The 17,498-nt window shown below is 37.4% G+C and overlaps 2 protein-coding genes across 3 annotated transcripts; one reads left to right on the top strand and one right to left on the bottom strand.

Annotated features, from left to right (window-relative positions):
- Nucleotides 1-300: 300 nt before the first annotated feature.
- LOC147564715 (protein disulfide isomerase-like 1-4) lies at nucleotides 301-11,352 on the bottom strand. Of its 2 annotated transcripts, none has more exons than XM_086649519.1 (12): nucleotides 10,656-11,349; nucleotides 9,779-9,908; nucleotides 9,057-9,222; nucleotides 8,849-8,967; nucleotides 8,668-8,748; nucleotides 8,282-8,368; nucleotides 8,119-8,193; nucleotides 7,951-8,019; nucleotides 7,770-7,850; nucleotides 7,556-7,690; nucleotides 643-699; nucleotides 301-556 (listed from the first exon to the last, which is right to left on the bottom strand). In XM_086649519.1, exons 1-12 carry the CDS (start codon nucleotides 11,219-11,221, stop codon nucleotides 428-430), a joined length of 1,695 nt encoding a protein of 564 aa, XP_086505645.1. In that variant the 5' UTR covers nucleotides 11,222-11,349; the 3' UTR covers nucleotides 301-427. The 2 variants fall into 2 exon arrangements, with proteins under 2 accessions (XP_086505645.1, XP_086505637.1); XM_086649511.1 differs by lacking the exons at nucleotides 301-556; nucleotides 643-699 and adding exons at nucleotides 6,402-6,695; nucleotides 6,806-6,862 and having other exon boundaries at nucleotides 10,656-11,352.
- Nucleotides 11,353-12,945: 1,593 nt separating this feature from the next.
- LOC147564714 (zinc finger, C3HC4 type family protein) lies at nucleotides 12,946-14,608 on the top strand. Its single transcript, XM_086649268.1, has 3 exons — nucleotides 12,946-13,095; nucleotides 13,279-13,398; nucleotides 14,325-14,608. Exons 1-3 carry the CDS (start codon nucleotides 13,075-13,077, stop codon nucleotides 14,439-14,441), a joined length of 258 nt encoding a protein of 85 aa, XP_086505394.1. The 5' UTR covers nucleotides 12,946-13,074; the 3' UTR covers nucleotides 14,442-14,608.
- Nucleotides 14,609-17,498: the final 2,890 nt, after the last annotated feature.

The following is a 17,498-nucleotide window of genomic DNA, read 5'->3' as shown; positions in this document are numbered from 1 at the left end:
AATATGAGTTAGACAAAAAAACACACTACCTAATCCGAAAGTCAAAACTTCCAATTGATTGGTTTTGTCACTCCAAGAAATAAAACCCTTAGTTTTTTTTAATTATCAGCATGCTTCGAACCAAGACCTAGAAGGTGGAAGACTAAACCTCTTACCACAAACCCTTAGTTAGGTACAACTCAATTCTAACACTAAAATAATTCTATTATCTTTCAGTTTGAGATATGGTCAAACTTTTTTGCTGCAGGAAAAACCAATTTCTTCATACTCATCTGATCTTCTGAATAGATAGATGATAGGTAGGTAAATACCCACTAAATCATAGTCAAAATAAGTCAGACACATTACCCTTCAAAATCCTTCTTTCATGTCACTAGAGCCTTCTCTCATTTAAACAACAAACAAACAATCAATCAAACATACCATCTCATAATTCGTCTTTCACATTCTTGGAGGCAGGTGGGACTTCAGGTTTTTGAAGCTTGAACGGGATGGATGCATTTTTCTTGATGAATTTGTAGAATTCAACTACTGTTCTCTCTGTCTCAGCTATTATCTGCTCAAATCCAAGTACCATATGTGTCAATAACTATTAATTTTGAATATAAACTGTTACTAGAATTAGATTTGAACTCGACTTACTGGATCAGAGGTCTTATTTCGGGATGGGAAGAAAAGAATTGTGGGGAACCCGTCCGACTGCAAAACAAGAAAACAATAAATTTGCTCAATGTATCATTACTTTCTTTTTATTTGAAGGTAGAGGGTGAGCTATATAACTTATTAGGTATTCAAAATGATGAACTCGGGCAATTGTTTGAACACTATATGGTCATATTTAAGTAGTGGGGCTCGAGACTTAGTCCTGGCTCAGTTAGGACCGAGCACAAGCTGAGTTACTTGGATGAGAACTTGGCTAAGCTTATTTTCCGCTCATTTTTCAAGCTCCCTGAGATGGAGTCCAGTCGAGTTCTTGGGATGGGACTCAATCCGTGTCCCTAAAGACTAGAGTGGAACTTAAGCCGAGTTCTTGGGGGTGAAACTCGAGCAAAGTCCCTACGATGGAATTGGAGTGTAGTGTAGTCCGTGGTGCGAATTTGAGGAAGTCCTTGGGGCGAAACTCAAGTTGTGACCTTGTGGTGAATTTGAGCTGTGTCCTTTTGGTGAACTCAAGCCATACCCTTTGGGTGAACATTTTTTTTTTTTTTTTTTTGAGCCAAGGGAAACATATTCCATTAATAAGTGACAAAATCACAATGATACATGGATTATAATTCTTATTTCTCTCCTCTGAAAACTTCATGAGAGTTACATACCTTTAAATGCAAAGTGCCTCATGAAGGGAAAGAAATTGGACTAGACACCGACTCGATAAAGTGACCCTAAAGGTCGAAAAATGAAAAGATCCTAAAGATCGTGAATGAAAAGACTCTAAAAGTCGACAAAATAACAAGAAAAAAACTAAGACAACCATTGTTAATGTCACCGGAAAAATGTTGGCGTCACCGGCAAACTGCCGTCCTCGCCGGATAACTGTCTCCGTCACCGGAACACTACCTCCGTCACTGGAAAACCACCGCTATAATCGGGAAACCGTCGCCGCCATAGTTTTGAAGATAGTAACAACCACCACAGATCACACCACCACCTTAAACACCATTGAACCACCACCACCGCCATAATCACAACCCTCTAAAAGAGTTATTTGTGTTAGACTAGGCAGCTTCAGACATCACAGAAATTTGCGTACATGAAGACGTTCTCTTGTAATCGAGGACCACCAGAATCGAAAAGTATGTCTTTGAATTTATCAAAAACAAGATAGATAACACTAGTAACGGAACCCTCCACAAATCTCAAAGGCCATGATTTCTCCCACACATAATTGTTGAGACTCGACTAGCAATTCAAGATTTGGACAGTAGCAATCCAACCAAACCCAATTCAAAAAAGTCTACCAAACCATAAATACTTCAATTCTTGATTTATATCCTCAATTAAACCATTTTTTTCCTTTAGTATTGTTGTTGCTTCTGGAACAGTTGCTCATCAGCACCTCTTCTTTTTAAAGGCAGAAAGTGATACCACCAATGATGGAACCACAAAAATCGCCACTAACCACCACTTCGCACCACCAGATCCAGCAACCAACACCACCTCTAAACACACCCATCAACCAGATCTTTTCATTAAACCAAACCACTCAACCACCATATCCAAACCCCATCACCACCACTAACACACCACCAGATCTGAAGCCCAAAACCCCTTTGAATCCACCTCCACAGCCTGATCTAACCAACCATAAAAGAGAGAAAAGGGAAAGAAACGAAAAAAAGAAAGTAAAAAGAAGAAACTTCGGCGAAGGGAGACCCCTGATGTTTGATGTTGGTGCTAAAGTCAAGGTGCCTTTAGCCTTTTACTTTTAATTTAGGCGCCAAAAACAATAATACTCCTAAATCCCCTACTCATTCTTTACTTGTTTAGTTGTTTTGCTTTTGATAAAGGTAAATGATTGTTTTTTTTTTTTTGGCGAAGTAAGGTAAATGATAGTTCTAATAGTCCCCGCCTCACGCGTATGGCGGAGCTATTATGGGTTGCCATTTTCATATTTTGGGATTTTTGTTATACCATGACGAAGCTATCACGATCTAGAGAGAACTTATCGAGAATGTCGTTAATTTCATTTAGGTTTTGATTAGACTTTAACTTTTAGTTTTTCTAGTATTGTTCTTGTTAGGAAAAATAACCTAATTAACTTGTTCAGGAATACGAAGATAAACGATGTGAAAGTAAAAGTAGAGACACAAAGATTATTTAACGTGGCAAAAAACCCCTCCAAGATAGAAGGTAAAAACCACGGGACCTAGTCCAGAAATCTTCCACTATAATTAAATAATGGGTTACACAATTCTTCAAGATGTGTAGAAACACTCTTGGACAACTCTTCACCAAACCTATGGTGGATAAACTGAACAAAGAAACAAAGAAATAAAATTTCTTACTCCTTAGGATTTGAACAAATCCTAGATTACTAAAGGTTGAAGAAGATAACCACAAACTAAATTGCTTCACAAGATTAACAATCTTCTTTTCTTCAAACAAATATTTTGCTCTTTCAATCTCTCTTGAAAGAACCACTTCAGAAATCTCTTTTTCTCTGACTTCTCTTTGTTCTGGAAGTTGTTGTGTAATAATCTCTTCCCTTTCATTCCCGTTTATAATGATCAATAGGGAGGTTTACCAATAGAAATAGGAATTCCTTTTTAGGCTTGAAAAAATAGAAACTTCTATTTTTTCCCCAAACAAGGAATAAGGGAAATCTTATTCCAACTAGGAGTCCTTTTATTATAAGGAGGGACCCCAACAAACTCCCCCTCCCGACTTATGAAGAGGGACCTACCATCCCCAAACCTGCAACACTGCTACATAGCTCATGCTTGCCTTTGGGTAATGGTTTTGTCATCATATCTGAACCATTGTCGTCAGTATGGATTTTCTCGATCTTCAACACCTTTTCTTCAAGAACATCTTGGATCCACTGGTATCTCACATTTATATGCTTGGACTTGGAATGGAAACTAGAATTCTTGCTGAGGTGGATGGCACTTTGACTGTCGCAATGAATAACATAATTATCTTGTTTCATACCAAGTTCTTCTAACAGCCTCTTCATCCATAACATCTCCTTGCAACATTCTGTAATGGCAACATATTCTGCCTCTGTAGTAGATAAAGCTACACACTTTTGTAATTTAGATTGCCATGACACTGCTCCCCTTGAAAATGTAAATAAGTAGCCTGATGTGGACCTTTTAGAGTCTACATCTCCTGCCATGTCTGCATCTGTGTAACCGACTAATATTGGCTTATCATTACCAAAACATATACGAGCTTTAGACGTACCTCTACGATACTTCAGAATCCACTTCACTGCTAACCAATGCTCTTTGCCTGGATTAGCAAGAAATCTGCTTACTACTCCAACTGCAAATGCAATGTCCGGTCTTGTACACACCATTGCATACATCAAGCTTCCTACAGCTGAAGCATAAGGAATTTTCTCCATTTCTTCTTTCTCACTTCTAGTTGATGGACACTGATCACGAGTCAACCTGAAGTGACTGGCTAATGGACAACTCACTGGTTTTGTTTTGTCCATATTGAACCTTTCTAGAACCTTCTCAATGTATCTTTCTTGTGATAGCCAAAGTTTTCCAGCTTTCCTATCACGAGAGATATGCATGCCAAGAATTTGTTTTGCTGGACCCAAGTCTTTCATATCGAAATACTTGTTTAGTTCCTTCTTTAACCTGCTAATTTTATTAGCATCCTGACCAACAATCAACATATCGTCAACATAAAGTAGAAGTATAATCAAATCTCCATCAGGAAATTTATGAACGAAAACACAATGATCTGAAGCCGTCCTGTGATACCATTGATCCTTCATGAATGATTCAAACTTTTTGTACCACTGTCTTGGTGCTTGTTTCAGCCCATATAAACTCTTCTCTAACTTACAAATCAAGTGTTCCTTACCTTTAACTTCAAACCCTGTTGGTTGTTCCATATACACATCTTCCTCCAAGTCACCATGAAGGAAAGCGGTCTTGACATCTAGTTGTTCAATTTCTAGATTCATACTTGCAGCCAATCCCAATACTAACCGTATAGAGGACATCTTCACCACCGGAGAGAAAATCTCATCAAAATCAATACCCTTCTTCTGCCCAAATCCTTTCACCACTAGGCGTGCCTTATACCGTGGTTGTGAATTTCTTTCTTCGGTCTTGATTTGAAAACCCACTTATTTTTAAGAATTTTCTTATTCTTAGGTTTTTCAACCAACTTAAAAGTGTTGTTTTTATGCAATGATTCAATTTCATCTTGCATAGCTTTCAACTACTCCTTCTTGTGTTCATCATCTAGGGCTTCTTCATAACACTGTGGTTCTCCACTATCTGTAACCATCACATACTCGTGTGGAGGATACTTGGTAGATGGATACTTTAGCTCTTTACTTTTAATTTAGGCGCCAAAAACAATAATACGCCTAAATCCCCTACTCATTCTTTACTTGTTTAGTTGTTTTGCTTTTGATAAAGGTAAATGATTGTTTTTTTTTTGTCGAAGTAAGGTAAATGATAGTTCTAATAGTCCCCGCCTCACGCGTAATATCATTTAGGTTTTGATTAGGCTTAAACTTTCAGTTTTTCTAGCATTGTCTAAAAGAGATACTAACAGACTATTGTAAAACTAAAACTAGTCAAATCCAGACAATATAAAGTGACGCTACTTAAGGTAGTGGTTTTTTATCTTTGGGTTATTTCCCTAATGGCCCCCAACTTTGTGACCAGCTTCCTGCCTAGCCCCTTACTTTACGAGAAATGCCCATATGGCCCCCTCCCGTTATAACACCGTTACTCTCTCTCTTCCATTTCTTTTCTCTCTCCTCCAACATGTTTTCTCTCTCTGCCACCTCGTTAAAACCTGCCAACTCATCATCTTCTCCGGGAAGGTCGCCGGCCGGCGACCTTTAAACCTAAAAAAAAAAAAAAAAAAAAATTTCCATCTCTCCTCTCTCTCTCAAAAAAAAAAAATTTCTTTTTTTTCACCTCCCTCTCTCTCTCTAAACTCCGGCGAAGGGGGTTACCCTTCGCCGGAGGACCTTTAAGGTCTGCCGGAACGGACCATCAGAGGTGTTTTTTTTTTTGAGAGAGAGAGAGAGAGAGGAGAGATGGAAAATTTTTTTTTTTTTTTTTTAGGTTTAAAGGTCGCCGGCCGGAAAATTGGTCGGCCGGCGACCTTCCCGGAGAAGATGATGAGTTGGCAGGTTTTAACGAGGTGGCAGAGAGAGAAAACATGTTGGAGGAGAGAGAAAAGAAATGGAAGAGAGAGAGTAACGGTGTTATAACGGGAGGGGGTCATATGGGCATTTCTCGTAAAGTAGGGGGCTAGGCAGGAAGGTGGTCACAAAGTTGGGGGCCATTAGGGAAATAACCCTTTATCTTTTGTATTGGTAGAGTGTGATTGGCCTGACTCGTCCTAAAAGAGGATCAAAAGTCAAGTTGATTAGTCATTCATGCCGAGCGAAGCAGACATCACGAAAATAGTATGAAATCTCACTCAAGTTATTTCAGACCAAAAGTCAGATTTGAAATAAAAACCTAATCCGAAAGTCAAAACTTTGGATGGTTTGGTTTTGTCACTCCAAGAAATAAAAAACTTAGTTCTTTTTTAATTGTCAGCGTGGTTCGAACCCATGACCTAGAATGTGGAAGACTAAACCATTCCTACCACAAACCCTTAGTTCGGTACAACTCAATTCTGAGACTAATAATTCTATTATCTTTCGGTTTGAGATAAGTTCAAACTTTTTTTGCTGCAGGAAAACCCAATTTCTTCAAACTCATCTGATCTTCTGAATAGAAGATAGGTAGGTAAATACCCACTAAATCATAGTCAAAATAAGTCAGACACATTACCCTTCAAAATCCTTCTTTCATGTCACTAGAGCTTTCTCTCATTTAAACAACAAACAAACAATCAATTAACATACCATCTCATAATTCGTCTTTCACATTCTTGGAAGCAGGTGGGACTTCAGGTTTTTGAAGCTTGAATGGGATGGATGCATTTTTCTTGATGAATTTGTAGAATTCAACTACTGTTCTCTCTGTCTCAGCTATTATCTGCTCAAATCCAAGTACCGTATGTGTCAATAACTACTAACTTTGAATATATTTTCCATATGAAGAAAACGGTTATAAAACAACGAGAATTAGATTTGAACTCGACTTACTGGATCGGATGTCTTATTTCCGGCTGGGAAGAAAAGAATTGTGGGGAACCCGTCGGACTGCAAAAGAAGGAAAAAAAAAATTGATTTGCTCAATGTATCATCACTTTCTTCATATTTGAAGGTAAATGGTGAGCTATATAACTTATTAGGTGTCTAAAATGATGAACTCGGGCAATTGTCGTGCACGCTTGAACACTATATGGTCATAATAAGTAGTTGGGCTCGAGACTTAGTCCTGGCTCAGTTGGGACCGAGCACGAGTGGAGTTACTTGGCTGGGAACTTGGCTAAGCTTGTATTTTCCACTCATTTTCCGAGTTCCCTGGGACGGAGTCGAGCCGAGTTGTTGGGATGGGACTCGACCCGTGTCCCTAGAGTGGAACTTAAGCCGAGTTCTTGGGGGGTGAAACTCGAGCAAAGTCCCCATGATGGAATTGGAGTCAAGTCCATGGTGTGAATTTGAGGAAGTCCTTGGGGCGAAACTCAAGTTGTAACCTAGTGGTGAATTTGAGCTGTGTCCTTCTGGTGAACTCAAGCCATGCCCTTTGGGTGAACTGGAGTCTGAGTCCCACCCCAGGGACTCGAGCCATGTCAACTGGGTGAACTTGAGTTGGGTCCCTGGATTGAACTCGAGTCAAGTATGCATGTGATAACATCAACAGTACATAAATGGATAATGTACAGAAGGATCTACTTGTTATGGAAGTAAGAGATAGAACTAAATATAAATGAAAACTGATTGATGCCATACCTTAGCTCTGGGATGCTCATTGGTGGTTCCATCCATCTTGGCAATGACTAAAGAATCAATTCCATGAAGATAATTTGCTAGCTTGTTGTAAATGGGCTCCAAATTCTGGCAATGTCCACACCATGGTGCATAAATCTGGTTCAAAACAGGATATCAGAATGATATCACAAACATAGAAACAAGGTATTTGGGTTGATTGGATTTTGGGTACAACCTCAAGAAGAACATCTTTTGACTCGTCCAGCACAACAGCATCAAAGTTATTTCCGACCACTATTTTCACATCACCGTCATTCTGTTCCAATTCGAACATGACAAAGTATTTGAATGAGCGAAATATATTGGCAACTCAATCAAAAGAACATACGAAGCCTAAAAAATGTAATCACACTTACAGTTTCTGGAATTGGATCAGACTTGAGGAAAGGCTTAAGCTTGTCTTCCAAGAAACCCTGTCCGAATGCCTGGGAGAAGGACAAAGGTTAAAGTAGACTAAATATATTAACCTTGAATTCAATTATTCCTTTAACCTCAATAAAAAAGCAAAGAGAAACAATCGGAACCTTGATACTGTCTAAGGTGGCTTCTCCTTCAAGTAGGAACTTCTTAGCATCTTCGTTTCCTGTGTAAGCCAGAACCTGTAACAAAGTGGACATCTTCAAATAATCTAACAGATTGTCAGCGGAAAAAGTAGTGTTAGGAATATATTCAAGAAAGAAATACTACTTTTGGGCCATCTCCAGCAATACCGAAGTAATCTGCAACTGGTCTACCGACCTCCTCGTTGTCAATATCCACATAGACAAATAGAAGCTGCAATAAACTCAGAAAAGGCAGGGTCATTAGCAAAATAGCTACTTCTGCGGTTATGATCTCGATACGGGTGGAACAGTACATGTGAACTGAAGGGTTTATGCTTTAAGAGAACACTTGAAAGCAGAAAAAGTAAAAGTTGCTGATACCAAAAAACCGGATGAAACAGTTTTCCAAAAAACTCTGTGATCAATTTCAGACACGGTAATGTCGGGTAATCTATGAAATGATATACGTTTCTTGCACTGAACTTAACTAGTAAAAAATACAGTACTCAGAGATGTACATTCCAAACTTACCTTTCCCTTGAAAAGTTTTGCTGCCTCCTCAAACAATGGGAGAACCTTCTTCGAAGCTGATGAAGTAGCAAAGAGCAAAATCTGAATGAAGAAACAGAAAGGAGTGAACATGTTAAGACAAAAGAATAGGTTGAGTTCTTAAATGAATAAGAATAAATACTCATTTTCCAACATCCATTACCTGATTCTTGATGGGGTTCTCGAAAATCTCAGAAGAGCTTTCCCTTGTGAAAATGTTTACAAGTGGAAGCTTATTTGCAGAAACAAACTCAGCTATTGCGGACTTCGTAAACTGCCCATCTGAAGAAACGAACCAAATGTCAAGATTATAGTTTTCTTACATTTTGTTTGAAACCCCAGAGCTGCAGAAAAAGGCAACAAAAACTTACTGAAATTGCTTAACTTCTCAGCCTCCTTCTTCAGCAAGACCAGAGCTGGGCGTTTAGCCTTGGGCTCAATTTGGAAAAGCTTTGCCACATCGGGACTACTTGTTTGATAGAAGTTGACATCTTCTTCAAGTTTTGCGGCTGAAGAAAGCTCATTGCTCTCGGGACCCTGCAACATTTGAATGAAACTTCATGAATAAAGCCCGATAAACACGTAATAATCATAAGAAATGAGTTGCTTAAAAGGTAAAAGTATCCTATTCGAGACGTAGTTTACAATATAATCAGCTTTTGAGATTGACTTAGCCAAACCCATAAGGCAGTTCAATTGACTTTATGACGGGCGGCTTGGTTTTGGGTCTTCCTTACCCCCAAGTGGTTTCAGGACTCTCTCACCCTAAAGCTCAAGAGGTGAGGCTTTCCGCCATACTTACAAAGCGACTTCCATCCCCTTCCACAACCAATATGGGACTAAATTAGTGGACCAAACCAAACAAACTTAGTAGACATTCTATTCCTAATAAATGCTTGGCTTCAATGTCAACTAGAAAGTCAATAGCACTGAGGATATGTATCGAAACAGATAAGATTTCAAGTGGCCATGACTATTATACATGTTGGCCATAGAAATTAACTGAAAAAGTGCTCATGTCTTAAAGAAACAACAACTTGACTAATCAGATCTGAAATGTTTAACATTTTATAATCTGTTTTGTCAGACTTACCACCAAAGAGTTAAAGAAACCCAAAACTAGCTTATTCTCAGCACTTATTATGCTTTCTGCTTCCTTCACCGTGGTAATGTTGTGAACTCCAGGTCCTGTTTTCTTCTTAATCCAACTCACTATACCATCTCTGCAGAATTCAAATAAACCAGACACTATTCAGATTCAAACTTAATTCTCATGGAGATAAATATATCAACACAAAAGATTAAAGAGTAAGGTGGGTACGTGGGGTTTGTTTGTTTTTATTCAGATTTGACTCATCTGAGTCGCCTGACTCAGGTTGACTTCAGATGGTTTGGTAGTGTGTTTCTTTTCAAGTTTTCATTGTTTAAATCTGACTCGTCTGAAATTCAATAGTGACATATATGGACCCAAAAGCAAGTCAAAACAGTCGTCCAGACGAGTTAGACATTACGAATCAAACAAAAGCAAGAAATTCTAAGACCCAAGTCAACTCAGACCTTGTGACAAATTTCTTCAGATCTGATCGGAAAAAAACACTGCGTAAGTTCTCAATCTGACTCAAACCGTTCCAGGCCCCAAGTCAGAGTCAACTTAGGCCGGAGACTTAGTAAATTCAAATCCCAAATCAGATTTTAGATCTAATGTGAAAAATAACACGGCTTACGTAGGGAGTTTATTATAGGGAAATGTAAAAGGATGAGTCCCTAAAAAAGATTATAGGAAATTAGAAAAACTAGTTAGACTCGAGACCAAAATTCTATGCAGTTTGTTGTGATTCGCAGTTCTGACGATTCTGATCTATTGAACAGCGAAACACGACAAGCCACATAAGATTCTTTACTTTTTCTTGTTTCCTAGCATTAGTCTACCATTTGAAATAAAACGGTACTAGTAGAATTCTTGAACTTACTTGGTTCTGTGACCAGGATAAGGTTTATGAACTCCATCAATGAAGAAATACACAGTCGGATAACCTTGAACATCGTAAGTTTGCGACAATTCACTCTCCTCGGTAGCATCAACCTTAGCGAGCACCACCGCTTCTCCCTTCAACTCTGTCGCAGCAGCAGCATACTCAGGTGCAAGAGCTTGACAATGTCCACACCAAGGAGCATAAAATTCAACCATAACATACTTATTCTTCACAACAAAATCACTAAAATTATCTTTCTTCAATACTACAACATCTTTCTCATCAAATTCAGGTTGTTTATATTGTTCATGATCTGAACCTGATGATGAAGACTCGTAATCACCGTAATTCTCGTAATTTCCTTCGCCGCCGTAATGATGGCCGTGATGAGCTTGATGATGATCGACTTTCTGATTTTCATTTTGAAGAAGAAAACTCAGATCTTCATCATCTACATTTTCGTCTTTCTTCACTTGTTCTTTAGATGGAGTAGTTGATGAACAGAAGGTACTTACGATTATAAGAGATGAAATTGAAAGAAAGAGAAGAAATTTAGTTGCCATTGTTTGAGAATTTGAAGTTTTAGGGTTTTTAGAGTTTGAGATCTGACTGATCTGATCTCTTAAAGTGGAGATTGGAGAAGAAGAAGAAGACCAAAAAACAATTTAAAAAAATTAGTGCGCTAGACGTCGAAGAGTTTATAAATTTGAATATTGTTTAAATAGATCTCGCAGATTAAATAATACTCAGTTGACTTCAATCCTATTTTGCCACCGTTGATCTTGGATTATTAGAGTGAGATATTTACGTATCTCGATAATAACACACATATAAGTCAATGCACTTTTGATGACTCTTCTGATAGCCACTTATGGACAACTTTCGACAACGCTTTGATACGTCATTTTTCTTTGGACAGTTTTGCCTGTAACTGGATTTAAAGCTTTAGCCCACACCATTGGTAATTATTTTGTAGAACTAGTTGTTAGAGTTTTCATCTAATTACTTTTGAACAACCTCATAAAAGTTCCTTTTGCAAATACTACACTTTGTGCGTCTGACTATGTTTCTCATCCGATTACAATGATGCGTTTTTTAACAACTCCGTAAAAACTTGGTTGTACGTACTTTTGTATCATTTTCATAAAAAATTTGTAAGTAACTTAGAAAATTTTGACATTGTATGCGCTTTCATGCAATTATGACACTTCTATCTCTCTTTAGAAAGAACTTACTTGGAAGCTTTCAATATTACTTTTGCGTCATTTTCATAAAGTTTTTGTAAGCATTTGACATTAGAAACACCTCTCGGCAATGTAAATACATTGTAGGACTCCATTTCTAAATAGATTTGTCACTTTTTGCAACATTTTAAGTTGCATTTTTACTCCACGTTCTGCAACAGATTTACCACATCATATGCAACACAATTAGCGTTTTGGTGAGGTACCAAAAAGTAAAGCTCACATGCAAACCCCCAATTGAAGTTTTTAGAAGAAGGGCCTAAATAGTTCTACAATGAGAGTTACTCCGAAAATTAAAAAAATGCATTGTTTAAAACTGAGACACTTCAAGACGCATGTTTTCGCTATGCACACAAAAGACTTTTGAAATATTGGTCATTCTAGGTTGACCTAATTGACTTTATTCTCTTTGGGAAATGTCTTTTCGAATGACTTTAAAAACGAGATAGGTATCATTTTTTATATATCTCACTCTCTATTTGTCAGTAGAAATGGATAGTGGTGGTCCATTGGAATGGTCAAGGTGTTTATAATTAGAGAATGAGTATAGGTTCTAGTATGGGTTCTAGTTTTTTTTTTGTTGTTGATAGAAGTATGGGTTCTAGTTGGAAAATTCAAATGAATATCTCGTTATAAATTTTGTTGGGAAGTTTTATAAGGCCTCCCCAATTTTGTTAAAAGGCCTCCCCATGAACCATTCTACTTGCTAAATTATCACTGAGGGGAGGCCTTTTAACAAAAATGAGGGGGCCCTATAAAATCTCCCAATTTTGTTCTACCCAATTTGAGAAATTACAAGGTTTTTCATGTAAAAGACTACTGTTCTTCCAAAAATTTCAATCTAAGTGCAAAACTGTGGTCGAAACAAAAGAAATTTTAAAACCAAGGATGCCACGTAAAAGGTGGCGGTGAGTTTGAAAGGCACCCTATAAGTTTTGAAGGCGCCTCCCTCAAGGCGAATGTTAAATCTGTGAGGGAAGTAGGCGCCTTTAACAACGTAAATGGGCGCCTTTAATACTTAACAAAGGCGATTCGGGGATTTTGCGGCAATAACAGTGGCGCGTATAGAAGAACTTCCCGGTCTAATGATCAAATTGAAGAAGGGAGCCTCTCTCGTCTAATTTTCCAGAAAACCTTGTTGAAGATCGACGAAGATCACCAAAAGGGCAACCATGATTAGCGTTCTTGCTCAGGTAAAACAAAAAAAAAGAAATCTTTCATTTTATCACCAGGAACCGCTTTGTTGTTTATTAATCCGCCAATATCAATTTCTAGGGTTTACATTTCCCCAATTTCGGCCGATTCTTGTTTGATATTTTTGCCTATCTTTTCTGAAACTGAAATTTCCTTCTTCGCTTGGTTTGATTTTCGCACAGGAGCGTATTCTTGGCGCTGCATTAGGGAGCATTTTGACTGGTATTGTTGTTTTCGAGCAACGAAGGAGTATCTACAGCTCCATTTCAGAAATTCAGCCACGACCCTTATCTCAATCACAGGTATATTAGAATCCATTTTCTAATTTCAAGTCATTTTCGTTGAAACCCTAGATTTTAATTATAACTTATTTGTTTTCGTAATCTCCTTTATCCAATTTTCATGAAATACTATATTGTAATCATTCATGTACCCGTAAAACATAGTTAGGTTTTACTAGAATCAAAGTTACCCTTCTAATACCTTGACACTTTACGTAGTAAAACCACCTTGTGCTAAAGAAGCGATACTTTTTTAGACATTGGTACACGATCTTTAGTGGTGTCTTTGGTTGCTTTCCTATGGCCGTGTTGGTGGTTTTGTAGTTGTACGGTTGCTAACTCTCGAGGCCTAGCTTAAAATGCATATGAGTCATTCTGATAGGCATGCTGATATAATTTTAAGGAATAGAACCAAGAAAATATCTTGTAAAGCTTGGATGAATGCTCAACCAATTCCTCGAGGTTCTTTCCAAACCTCGATATAATGAAGACTGCAAAACTGCCACCGGTAGCAGAGATTTTTATCAAAATAATTTTCTTGGACGTAAACATGATTTCGATATGTTACTCCCTTGTCATGATTATGTAATTTCTAGTAACAATTCTTTGCCGTCAAGTGAAGAACTAAATTGTTCTTTTCTCTTGTATCAAGTTGTATCGGGAATTTTTCTGCTGGTTCCTTCCATCATAGCTCCAGACCAACTTCAAGAGAAAGAGGACTCATAAGATTTTGTATAAGCATTATTATTTCTTGTTCATTGGGCTTGATGAATTTTTAGTGTGGAACTTTGAAGTCTTAATGATATGAAATGAAATACACAGAGTGGATGCCGATCTTTGAAAGTTTTCAAGTTTCATATTGATGATAGTGCATTCTATGTATCGATCGTTACTTTTTTAGATTCACGAAAATAATGTTTGGTAATATTGCTGTTAATTTTAAACAGATGACTGAACCAGTAGTTGGAAATAAATCGCGTGGAGAGTTTGCACACATTTGGAACAAAGCAGTGGATGCGACGCTGGGACCTGTCATTGCATCTCTTAGCTCTCGTGGTTGGTAGAGAAGACTATGCTTGTGTCATTGCAACAACCAATCCGTATATGCTTATTTACTTTTGTCGTCAAAACGATATCGTCCTTCTGGAATTGAAATGTGAAAATTTGTTTGTTACGAAAAACAGACATGTGCATTGTAACTGGGGCATCATTTGAAACCCTTTCCTGCAAATCTTTTGTTGCTCATGTGTAATAACCCATACCATTGAATGGTCCATCGGGTCTTGTCATACTCAAGTTAGAAATCTGTTGGCTCTTTGTCGATAGCTTTACTGTCAACATGATTTATGCAGTAATCAATTGCTAATATTAGGTTAGAAATGTAGATTTTGTATTCATTTTTGGAGCTGTTGGAGTATCTCTTCTATCTGCTGGTGGTGGTGGTACCCAAGCTAGATTCTAGCTTGGCTCCTGTATTTTGGATCACCACTCGGAGTTTACATATCTTGTCAACCACGAGAAGGAACCGTACAACCCTACCACCAGCCACACAGGTACAACCCTAGCCGCATTTGCCAACCCAGATTTTGGGTTTCTTCCTAATGCTATGGGAAATCTATAAACAACCCCAATTTGGCTATACCTACCACGGAGCGCTTTGTGCCATTGGATCCAAGGCAACCTCAAGCACCTTTGACCTGGGCCCTTGGGACACCAGCAGATTCCATTCATATTAAGTTATTAACCAAATACGGGTAGTCAAAGGTGTATGTGTCCCTATAGGCTATCTTAATCCGTGTAGTTCCCAGCATGGATTAGGTCTAGTCTGAGTGCCCTTGGACTACCCCAATCCGTGAGGGTGCTAAGGGCGCGGCGGCCAAACAGTTAAAAAAGAGGGGTGTCTATAGGCGCACCCTTTTCAAAGGTACCAATGAGCTTTGTCGGGTAGTTTTGGACTACCTTGGCTAGCCAATTGGTAGTCACTGGAGCTATATAGCCCTAAAAGTTATGTTTATACAATCCAAACAACACAAGAAGATTAGAGATTAAAAGAAATAACACCTATTGCAAATAAAAAGAAGAAGCCTTTGTTAATAAGATAAGTAGAATACTAAGGGTGTCTTTAATTTACATGTAAACACAACAACCAGCTAATAATAAACATCATTCCTAACAAACAACTCTAATAAGGTCTGTTCACCCCAATTATCAAAACAAACCCTAAATCTGAAACTTGAAAAAAGAGATGGCCAATCATTAGTAATCTTCATCGAAATCATTATCGTAATCGTCTGTCGGGTCTTCTTCGATAATGGTCTCTAATGAAGGACAATTGGAAGATTTTATCGGCGAAATGAGAATTGCTGGTGCTACTTCCATCCATGATAATACATTTCTCACCATTTTTGCCATTTATGTAACAACAAAAATAAACTTTTCTCGAATTTGTGTTCTCTGGACAAAGGAGAAAATGATGAAGAAAGCCAATAAGAGTCTAATGAGATTGAGATGGAAATGAAATTTATGGACAACGCAATATATATATAGAAAAAAAGTGGGAAAAAAACAAATTAAACAAAATTGTCGGTACAGGTAAGAAAAGAAGCAACGATGGTAAGGGAAACCACGTGGACAACGTGGAAACTGTTTTTTTTGCCTAAACAAACAAAATATCTCCACAATAATTGGGTATTTTGGACATGAAATGTGTGGTAGAGAGACATTTGCTCCAATTGGATGATTCTAGAGAGGTTGCTGGAAATTTGAGGCCGTCCTAAATTTGTAGGACTTTTTCTTGTACTTGCTAAATACATGACAAAAGGAAGCTCATTTGTTTGAGCTTTCTAATTGATTGCTTCCTACTTTTCTAATACAGGACTTGCCTCATTAGACTCTTACATTTTCAATAGAAAGATAAACTCGTTAGAAATATTATTCCTAACTTGCAGAACTACGAACACCTCTAATACAAGATTCAAACTAAAAAAAATTTGAGATGTAAAAATTAATTTGGATTTTAAGATGATGTGACATTCTTTAATTCTAAGACGTATCAAGAAGAAACTTAATAATTAAGGTTTCTCTTGAAGATTTTAACTGTCAACTGAATATTAATCCATGACTTTTTATGCCTCGCACAGAGTACCAGTCAGTTGTTTCTATTTCTTTGCTCGCACCTGCGACTTTGAAAAGAAAGTAGGAGAGAGGTGATTATCAACTTAAAAAATCTCGAGGTTACTGAATAGATACTTGAAATTCATCATTTATTGATTCTGTTATTAAAGAATATAAACAAGTAATGTTGTTTAGGGTAACTTCTTTGTTTAGGGTAACTTCTTTGACAATATCAAGCAAAGGCGCTTTTAGAATTTCTCTAGCTCAATACCCTGACTTGGGGAAGTTCAATAAATGGTCCCATTATTGTTAAAGATCCGGGCTAAACCCATGTTTTGGGCCGAATTCGTAAGAAAGAGGGCCTTTTGGCAACAATTAAGGGCGTTTATAGAATTTCCTGAAGATCCAGTTTGGGTTTGTGACAGAACCTGAGCCTCCACTGATATAAAGCTTAAAGGCACCGCAAAATTATAAATCACACAGTAAATCATATATAGTTTGATGATTCAATGTTATGATATTCCAAGCAGTGCGTAATTTGTTTTATTTTGTTCTCTTCAATCTTATTTATATGAAAATTATACATAAACAGATAAATTTAAGTATAAGTAGAAGGAAAATAAATTAGTAATGTCTGATTTCATGATTACCTTTTTTATTATTTATTATTAAAATCCTGCTTATTATCCTTTTCATTAATCTACTATAACAATATAGTTCAACTTTAGATGGTATCAAGAATATTTGTGTTTACAAAAGTTGATCCCACACAAATAATAATTGCATTATGTGATAAGTGATCAAAGTTATTTAAGTTGCTTTTAAAATGCAAAATTTGTTAGAGGTGGGAGAGATCTTTATTAGATGTCTATTAAATATTAATATATCGATAATGCTACTAGACTCTGAAAAAAGTAGTCCGTCAAAACTAATATAGAAACGGAGTGTTGTTATCATGCTGACGTTATGTTCAGTTTTGTGCTTGGTCGGGGTATATTCTTTGGTCC

Source organism: Eschscholzia californica, unplaced genomic scaffold (assembly GCF_041429995.1).
Source record: "Eschscholzia californica isolate CP2 unplaced genomic scaffold, dmEscCali1.0.p SCAF_1, whole genome shotgun sequence".
Classification (NCBI taxonomy): domain Eukaryota; kingdom Viridiplantae; phylum Streptophyta; class Magnoliopsida; order Ranunculales; family Papaveraceae; genus Eschscholzia; species Eschscholzia californica.
The sequence above is the reverse complement of the archived record's forward strand: the minus strand, read 5'-3'. Positions and strand labels throughout refer to the sequence as shown.

Bases quoted from the DNA above. Each gene is read 5' to 3' on its own strand.
- LOC147564715 (XM_086649511.1), bottom strand. From the start codon at position 11,221: ATGGCAACTAAATTTCTTCTCTTTCTTTCAATTTCATCTCTTATAATC. The intron at 8,968-9,056 runs GTAAGTTTTTGT...TCGTTTCTTCAG, and splicing joins TGAGAAGTTAAGCAATTTCA to ATGGGCAGTTTACGAAGTCC. The intron at 8,369-8,667 runs GTAAGTTTGGAA...AGTTTATTGCAG, and splicing joins CAAAACTTTTCAAGGGAAAG to CTTCTATTTGTCTATGTGGA.
- LOC147564714 (XM_086649268.1), top strand. From the start codon at position 13,075: ATGATTAGCGTTCTTGCTCAG. The intron at 13,096-13,278 runs GTAAAACAAAAA...ATTTTCGCACAG, and splicing joins TGATTAGCGTTCTTGCTCAG to GAGCGTATTCTTGGCGCTGC. The intron at 13,399-14,324 runs GTATATTAGAAT...AATTTTAAACAG, and splicing joins GACCCTTATCTCAATCACAG to ATGACTGAACCAGTAGTTGG.